The sequence below is a fragment of the Sinocyclocheilus grahami genome, unplaced genomic scaffold (assembly GCF_001515645.1).
Source record: "Sinocyclocheilus grahami isolate Dianchi unplaced genomic scaffold, SAMN03320097.WGS_v1.1 scaffold57.1, whole genome shotgun sequence".
NCBI classification, from domain to species: Eukaryota; Metazoa; Chordata; class Actinopteri; order Cypriniformes; family Cyprinidae; genus Sinocyclocheilus; species Sinocyclocheilus grahami.
The window spans coordinates 906,705-916,214 of record NW_015505236.1 but is presented as its reverse complement, the minus strand read 5'-3'; the positions used below and the strand labels follow the sequence as shown (position 1 = coordinate 916,214).

Here is a 9,510-nt window from a genome sequence, read left to right as displayed (position 1 = left end):
TGTAATACTTTCAAATGAAAAAATGCAACGTGTGTTTTTTTTATTAGATTACATTTTATTTTGATGGTCCCCTTTAGTCTATTGACAATAAGCTACTTTGCAGCTACATGTCAACTACTTCTCATTAGAGTATTAGTAGGCTTAGTTAAGGTTAGGGTTGGAAGAATAAGTTGATGTGCTTGCAAAGTTGCTTATAGTGAGTAGAATATCTGTTGGGGAACCATCAAAATAAGTGTTAGCAGATATATAGCATACAGTCTACTAATACTTTAATGACTGCTAGTCGACATGTAGTCGCAGAGTTACTTATCAACAGTTGTCTAAAGGCTACCATCAAAATAATCTAATTGATATTACAGTAAAAAGAGTTCAAAGCAAATGTGTACACATTCATTAGATCTGATATCAGATCTTATGGCTGTTTGAGAAAAAATATTATTATTATTATTATTTATAAGTGGTCTTAGTCTGCTTTAAGTACAGTGAAGTTACTTCACTTAAAGCAGACAAAGAGCACTTAATAACAATAAGACCACATTAAAGCATTTTGGAATGTTTTCATGAAGACTTTGTATTTGTTATTTTACAGTAAAAACACAAATAAGATGTACTAAGTTATTGTGCAGATCTTAAACAATGGCAAGATATGAGACCTATAATCCATTATAACTATGAGAAATATAATCCATTGTAACTTAAGTGGATGCAATGTGTTTATTGTGTGTTATAAATCATCATACACTTAACCACAAATAAGTATTATAATACATTAAAACTGTTCTTACGATTATTTATAAGATAATGCAACATATTATAAGGATTCTTATAATGCATTATTAATTCCTTATAATGCTTTAAGAATAACCTTATAATGTATTATAAACAGAGGCAGACAGTAGCTAAGTACATTTACTTGAGTATTAAAAGGTGCACTGGGCATTGTGCAAAAATAATTCATATTCTACTCTGACTTGTAATGATAATCCGGACCAGAAAGGAAGACCTGCTCAGCCTCATGCAATGAGAAGTTCCGTAGGACAGCCAGGGCATATATGATGGCCTATGAAAAAAAAGTTAATTTAAGTATACTATTATAGCACTACTGAACAGCAAGACATTATACATGGGTCCATACACGAGCAGCACCAGCATGCAGTTTATACAGTAGATTTTGTAAGTGCAGGAGCAGGACACTCACAAACACATTACATGGTCCGGCATACCTCTGCACTTCATCTGTGAAGCTCAGTTGTGTTGGTGTCCTGTGCAGCACTCCTCTCAGATAGACAAACAGGACAGTTGTTCCTCACTGTCGAGGTAGACAAGCACTCGGGAGGAGGTTAGCTTATGAGACCTTAGAGGGCTTCCCATTGAGTACACCCTATGGGCAAACCATGGTGCAAAAACAGTTATTTTGAGGAAAGGAAAAATTCGGGAATTCCCAATTCGGGAAAAAAGAATAGGGTCCTAGAACTGCGGTTGTGCAGGAACATACTATTGGATTTTTGGCCTTTGCTTTATGAAAGAGCTGCCAAGTCTTTGTAAAGAAAATCACCCATGCCCCCCTAGTGGCTGAATGCTCCACTTTGAACAAAAAAGGCTCCATCTCTCTGCCTTTAGGACCTCACAGCCCTGCACAGCCCTGCACAGCCTGGACGGTTTTTGTGTACTTGGGAAAACGACGCAAGTGGCACATGTTCTGTCCGTTTATTTGGGGCAGGCGAATGAATTAAAAGTATGATTTTGAAGGAATAAAACACCCAAACTTTTTGCCTGATAGTTAAAGGGATTTATTGCTTTATCAAACAGTTCCTGGTGGAAGAGAAGATCTAAAGTCTTAGGTGGGTTGATGTCCTCCTAAGGTTCTGTTTTAGCTTGCTAACGTTACATAGCTGACTTCTGCAATGTAGACTAATTTGTATATAACATTTTAATAATCAAACCGCTCTGGTGTTTACTTTGTCCTCTGGTGTTTTATGCCAGTTATTATTAAGGTTAAAAAAAATCTTTAAACGCGTCCTCGCTGCAGCAGTTCGCGAAATGTAGCTTGCTAATTGGCTATCAGGATAATTTTAAAGAGATTTTATACGATACTGTGTAGAAAGGGTCCGTTAGAATTTAATTATAAAATATTAGACCCTAGGAAAATATTTTGGATGTTTGTTGGAACTGTTTTGTGTCGGCATATAAAACTCATCATTGATATTAATTGGTGTAAACAAACCTGAAGTTGACAGCATTAGCGGGCTAGCATTAAAGCTAATGCTAACCCGAAGCCCGTGCAAGTTAACTTTCTCATTAGTGTGTTCCGCTGACACTACCCTTTAACGTCAAGTCGGTAAGATATGTTATATATTCTAAATTATATTGAAGAGTGTTTCAAGTACGACTAAAGGATGGCTGGTATTTGTTTTTGATTTCTGAAGTCCGGAGAGAGTTGCATTAGTGGGGGGGTTTCCTAGGAGAGTCCGGGGATGTGCTCGGTGTTGCTTATCTCGAATTTTAGGCCTTAGAGATGATATATCTGTAGTATCTACTTTTTGTGCATATAATTGTGTTAAATTACTTTATTGTGCTCCGTTATTTCTAGAAAAGTTTGAATCATTAATATTTTCCTGTTTAATTACCGCAACTACATTTTCTACTCCAGTATATCAGATTTAATGTTTGCTAGAATATTAAAAACGCATATAACTGAAATGTTTTACGTAACATTTTGTGCTTTTATATTTTATAAAACCACTTGCAGTAATTATATGTTTTGTCCCTACAAGGTGTATTTTTTATTTTTTACACCATACGTTAGGGTTTGTTTAAACGTAATACAATTTTGCCTATTGGTTGATATGTTACAGCTATGGATCTAGAACGACAGAAGCGTAAAGAAGAAATTCAGAAAGCTTTGGGATTCATTCAGTAAGTTTGTAGACTTATGTGCTGCATCTCCATAATGCAGTAATAATTAAAGGGGTCATATGATGCTGCTAAAAAGAACATTATTTTGTGTCTTTGGTGTAATGAAATGTTTATGCGGTTTAAAGTAAAAAAAAAAAAAAACACATTATTTTCCACTTACTGTACATTATTGTTTCTCCTCTATGCCCCGCCTTTCTGAAACATGCTGATTTTTACAAAGCTCATCGGTCTGAAAAGCGAGGTGTGCTCTGATTGGCCAGCTATCTAATGCGTTGTGATTGGCCGAATACCTCAAGCATGTGACGGAAATGTTACGCCCCTCACATACTGTTGATGCCGTGTCCGGCCTGAGCGACGAGACAAAACATTAAACCCCATTACAAACGAGGCATTTCTTGCATCCAGTGGGGACATAATTACAGATTATAATGACTTGTACTGTCTTTTTACGTGTTGCATCGCACCGCGTAAACACTCAACTCTGCATTTGTGATCGGAGAAATGACAAACAAGTGCTACTCTACTGCCCAAAAAACTCGCGTTTGAATCATCAGTGGCAAATCCTTTATATGAAAACGTACTTACATGAGTCAGAACTGCCGGCATTGTAGTCAACTCTTAACAGGATCAGTAAACAGTCCTCCATAAAATGTGCTGCACACATCTGGATATTTGGGTTAAACTGTTCTGGAACAGTGTTGTAAATACAACTTAACCACTGATTTGTAGTCGTGTCCTCTTTTGGAAGACCAAACAAAGTAGTTTCGCTTTCACAACGAATGGATTCCGCTTCATCCACGGTGAAAGTTGATGTATTTCCTCAGCGACCAGCACAGATAGCTCTAGGCATGACGAAGCAGATATCATCCTCTTTTGGAAGACCAAACAAAGTAGTTTCCCTTTTACAACGAAGCACACAGCGTCTTCACGACATGGCGGCGGCAGCAACAATACTACAGCGAGACTAAAAGTTACGCCTTCTTTCTTTGTGTGAACATTTGAGCGGCGTTATGCGTATCTTCCCACATCGTGAGAACGAGCCGTTTTAGGTAGGCGTGGTTTACTCTTAACTTTTATAAAGAATATCTCTTTGGATTTGAAATTTTAGTCTTTGCAAGACTTTACAGATCTTCTTTATGCACCAAGAGCTTGTAACACTCCAAAGAGAAAGGAAAAATTGAAAACGCATCATATAACCCCTTTAACTTCTTCCCCTCTACTCTGTTGAAAATTGTTTAAAAAAAAATTCTTTTTACCAGGTCATCTCTGCCTTTCCCTGAACCTGAGGGGTATGAGGTATGGTTTATATGTACTATCTCTGGAGAAAAATGGCCCCACCTAGATAATCCGTATTTATTGAATTTCATGAGCTTCATTCAAATAGAAGCTCTCTTGCTTTCTTTTCTCAGGCATTCCTGACTCAGCTAGTATGTAATTTGCTGGATGAAGGTAACGCAGTGTATCGTGATGGAGAGTGGAGACAGGCAGCAGTCCATTACAGTGAGGGTGTGAATGTAGCTCGCTATGCTCAGTCTGAAGCACTGGTCATTCCCCCTGAGCTGTTAGAGAGCCTTTATGTGAACCGGGCAGCTGCACATTATAGTCTGGTAAGTTCCATCAGCTGAGGATTTAATTAGTGCTGCAGACAATTTCTGCAAATCTGCCTTCTCTTGTATTTTTTTATTTAGGGGGAGTATGAGCGGGGCGTGCAGGACTGTGATAGCGCACTGTGTGTGTCGGAGGGCAGTCGCAGGGCACTCTACAGGAAGGCACTTTGTCTGAGGGAGCTGGGCAGATTCAGAGAAGCTTATGAGTGTGGCACCGGATGCCTATTAACTGCCCCTCACGTATGTTTTTATATGCTGAATAAATAGTATATTAATCTGTAATTTGTGTTATTTCTACAATTCAAAAGTTTGAAGTCAATGTTTTTATTATTGCTTTTGAGCAAAGATACATTACATTAATCAAAAAGGACAGTATAGGCATTTATAATTTCACTAAAGATTTCAATTTCAAATAAATACTGCTATATTGAACTTTCTGTTCAGAGAATCCTGAAGAAATGTCTTAAATTCCACAAAAATATTAAGCAGCACAACAGTTTTCAACATTGATAAAACAACATGTTTCTTCATCAGCATATTAGAATGATTTCTGAAGGATAATCATGTGATAAAGAAAAGTGGAGTAATGGCTGCTGGAAATTCTTTACCATCACAGGAATAAATTGCTTTTTAAAATAAATAAAATAGAACACAGTCTTTTTAAAATTGTAATAATATTTTACAATATTACTGTTTTTACTGTATTTTTGATCAGATAAATGCAGCCTTACTGAGCATAAGAGACCTCTCAAAAACATAAATAAATCTTATTGACTCACATTTTGAATGGTAGTGTATATAATTGAATGTATATTATATTCATTTAGATATTTGTATGACTTGTCTTGTTAGTTCATGTAATGCTTAGCTAACAAAACATTGGTTGTTTGCTTGCTTTATTTTACACAGGACCGGCAAGTCAGTGAGCTTGCTCAGGATCTAGCTAACAAACTTGGTTTGAAAATCCGCAAAGCATACGTCAGCCCTCAGGTTTGTTTTTTAGATTGTTAGGTTAAAATATTGATAATTTGCAGTTCATATAGTTGTACTCATTCCAACATGTCACACTTTTTATTCCAGCTCGATTCTACAACATCTGCGACCGACAGCAATGGAGAAACTAATTCTCCTACAGGGGAGGCAAGTTTTGACAAAAAAGTTGTAAATTGAGAATTGCATGGTTTGGATTACTTTAACAAATCTCCTTGTTTTTCTTTTCAGACCTCCTCAAATGGTCTTGAGTCTTTGACTGATATTGGATCAGGTATGTTCATAGACTGTATAAAAACATGGATGTAGTGTCCGTGACGTCACCCGTAGGTTTCTTAAGAGTGTTTTTGAAGCTCAAAGTGGGCGGAGCCAGCCGTCGCCATCTTGGCAGCGTGTCTCTCCTGGATAATCAAAAATGGGCAAAGAGGCGGGAGCTGGTTGCTGAAACCACGCCCACCTAGCTCGACGGTGGTGACAGCAGCGGCAATCCACCTGTCACTCAAGTGGCCACACCCTTAATTATGCAGAACTTTAAGGCTTAATATAATTTAAACGGATGAGTTATAAAAAAAATTCACCCTCCTCACAGTTGTCATGAAGGGCAAAATTAGCTATATAGACCAAAACCACTTATTGTACTAGGCTGTAAACACATTTTTTTTCTGCTGTAAAGTTGGGCATTTTAACTATGGGACCGACTCCCTTTTGGAGACAGCCTCTAGCGGCCAGTCGATGAATTGCAGTTTTAGTCACTTCCATGTTGGTTTCACGAGAGAGACCGGAAGGTTGCCGCTTGGGTGTGTTATTTAAATTAAGAGTTCATTTTCAAAAACCGATAACTCCTTTTTTTTTTTTCTTTCAGAAATCACGTTTTTTTTATTGCGCATTCCAAGTAATATTAATCAAACTGCATTTGGGTTGTTTTGAATAAGTAATAACTTAAACAAATACAGGTAATTTACTAAATGTATGTATGTTTTTTTTTTAACATTTACATTAATCAAAAAGGACAGTATAGGCATTTATAATTTCACTAAAGATTTCAATTTCAAATAAATACTGCTATATTGAACTTTCTGTTCAGAGAATCCTGAAGAAATGTCTTAAATTCCACAAAAATATTAAGCAGCACAACAGTTTTCAACATTGATAAAACAACATGTTTCTTCATCAGCATATTAGAATGATTTCTGAAGGATAATCATGTGATAAAGAAAAGTGGAGTAATGGCTGCTGGAAATTCTTTACCATCACAGGAATAAATTGCTTTTTAAAATAAATAAAATAGAACACAGTCTTTTTAAAATTGTAATAATATTTTACAATATTACTGTTTTTACTGTATTTTTGATCAGATAAATGCAGCCTTACTGAGCATAAGAGACCTCTCAAAAACATAAATAAATCTTATTGACTCACATTTTGAATGGTAGTGTATATAATTGAATGTATATTATATTCATTTAGATATTTGTATGACTTGTCTTGTTAGTTCATGTAATGCTTAGCTAACAAAACATTGGTTGTTTGCTTGCTTTATTTTACACAGGACCGGCAAGTCAGTGAGCTTGCTCAGGATCTAGCTAACAAACTTGGTTTGAAAATCCGCAAAGCATACGTCAGCCCTCAGGTTTGTTTTTTAGATTGTTAGGTTAAAATATTGATAATTTGCAGTTCATATAGTTGTACTCATTCCAACATGTCACACTTTTTATTCCAGCTCGATTCTACAACATCTGCGACCGACAGCAATGGAGAAACTAATTCTCCTACAGGGGAGGCAAGTTTTGACAAAAAAGTTGTAAATTGAGAATTGCATGGTTTGGATTACTTTAACAAATCTCCTTGTTTTTCTTTTCAGACCTCCTCAGATGGTCTTGAGTCTTTGACTGATATTGGATCAGGTATGTTCATAGACTGTATAAAAACATGGATGTAGTGTCCGTGACGTCACCCGTAGGTTTCTTAAGAGTGTTTTTGAAGCTCAAAGTGGGCGGAGCCAGCCGTCGCCATCTTGGCAGCGTGTCTCTCCTGGATAATCAAAAATGGGCAAAGAGGCGGGAGCTGGTTGCTGAAACCACGCCCACCTAGCTCGACGGTGGTGACAGCAGCGGCAATCCACCTGTCACTCAAGTGGCCACACCCTTAATTATGCAGAACTTTAAGGCTTAATATAATTTAAACGGATGAGTTATAAAAAAAATTCACCCTCCTCACAGTTGTCATGAAGGGCAAAATTAGCTATATAGACCAAAACCACTTATTGTACTAGGCTGTAAACACATTTTTTTTCTGCTGTAAAGTTGGGCATTTTAACTATGGGACCGACTCCCTTTTGGAGACAGCCTCTAGCGGCCAGTCGATGAATTGCAGTTTTAGTCACTTCCATGTTGGTTTCACGAGAGAGACCGGAAGGTTGCCGCTTGGGTGTGTTATTTAAATTAAGAGTTCATTTTCAAAAACCGATAACTCCTTTTTTTTTTTTCTTTCAGAAATCACGTTTTTTTTATTGCGCATTCCAAGTAATATTAATCAAACTGCATTTGGGTTGTTTTGAATAAGTAATAACTTAAACAAATACAGGTAATTTACTAAATGTATGTATGTTTTTTTTTTAACATATTAAAAGTTTGTTTTATAGCAAAAGCAGATAACTCCAACAGTTGTTTTTTGGCAAAAGCAGATAACGCCACATTTCATGTTTTAGAGTTTAAAAAAAAACACTTGTTTAATCTTTGTAATCTCTTCAGATGACAATGTAGATATGTCAAACGTTGTTGTTGTTGTGATCATAAACTGTATGGATGTGATTACACGCAATACACTGAGCTTTCCCCTCACCATTGTAACGCGTTGCTTTTGCAAGGTTCCGTGAAAACGTTTCAGCTTTTATTTTCCTTTTTCGCCCTGAAGAAGATATCACAGGTTCCTCAAGTTCGTCCAAATGATCCATCCTCGATCACTTAGTCAGCTTAGACAAAACTCCTCTCAGCTAGCACGTCTTTTCAAAGTGAAAGTAGCCTTGTCACCTGACCTGAATACAGCGTGCTGATTTGCCTAAATGGACTTGTCGGCTTCTGTTCAAAAACAACAAGGGCGCTTGTCGGCTTCTGCAGTAAAACGTGAACTCACGATGCCTTGAAAGTGGACAAAACCGGCTTTTTTGACAAAATGTGTTTAGGGTTCAGACCATGCTATATGTGGAGAATAATGCACGGCAATCAGCTCCATTTGTTTTTTAAAGTGCCGTTTATCGGTTTTTGCAAATGAACTTCAAATATACATACACCAGTATTTAAAAATCTAATTAAAATATGAGTACATTTATGGATATTCATTAAGCAAAAATTAATTGGATGGTTCAGTGTTCTCATCTTTATCCCACAGATTTAACAAGTGCCCAGTGCATCCCTGCTCCTCTGGCTACACCAATCCCAGTAAGTGATGACCCACAGATGCCCTCACTGAGCCCAGTTGTGCCCCAAGATATGCCAGAAAGCCCAAGCCAGGAGCCATCGGGGCGGGTGCCGTACTCTGTGCCTGTATCTGAACACATGGGTGAATGTGTGATGAATGAGGACACCTCATGTCTGGACACCTTGCTGGAAAGTATTCCCAAAGGAGCTGAGATCTGTGTGGTGAGTGAAATAGAGAGCTGTAGGGAGGAACAGTGGGATATAGTTGCTCAATACTGGATTGATCAATGTAAAAGTACTGACTTTCTTATCTATCCATCAGAACCCAGTTCAAGGGGCCATTCCTACTAACCTACCAAACACTGCTGTGGGTTTGAGGCCTCCGTACTCTCCAGGTCTCCCAGCATCCTCCGCTCAGCTCACGACTCAATATTTCAACTCTGCTGTCAGTCCGCTCCCCCCACTGGAGTCCTCCTCAGTTCTAGGTCAAAGCGAAGCCTCATCTCAGACGATGGACTCCCTTGGCTCCTTTAGCTCTGGAGCTAGAGACACTGCTGGGAAGGGGGGGTCTGGATCACTAA

General features: G+C 37.8%; 1 protein-coding gene across 1 annotated transcript in view; it reads left to right on the top strand.

Annotated features, from left to right (window-relative positions):
- Nucleotides 1–2,386: 2,386 nt before the first annotated feature.
- Nucleotides 2,387–9,510, top strand: part of LOC107584177 (zinc finger CCCH domain-containing protein 7B-like) — a 25,233-nt gene continuing 18,109 nt past the window's right edge. Inside the window, exons 1-10 of the mRNA XM_016270682.1 lie at nt 2,387–2,403; nt 2,856–2,916; nt 4,176–4,212; nt 4,326–4,523; nt 4,605–4,763; nt 5,433–5,513; nt 5,604–5,663; nt 5,745–5,787; nt 8,901–9,151; nt 9,252–9,504. Coding sequence (XP_016126168.1) covers nt 2,397–2,403; nt 2,856–2,916; nt 4,176–4,212; nt 4,326–4,523; nt 4,605–4,763; nt 5,433–5,513; nt 5,604–5,663; nt 5,745–5,787; nt 8,901–9,151; nt 9,252–9,504 — 1,150 coding nt within the window. The 5' untranslated portion in view covers nt 2,387–2,396. The remainder of the gene's footprint in view (nt 2,404–2,855; nt 2,917–4,175; nt 4,213–4,325; nt 4,524–4,604; nt 4,764–5,432; nt 5,514–5,603; nt 5,664–5,744; nt 5,788–8,900; nt 9,152–9,251; nt 9,505–9,510) is intronic.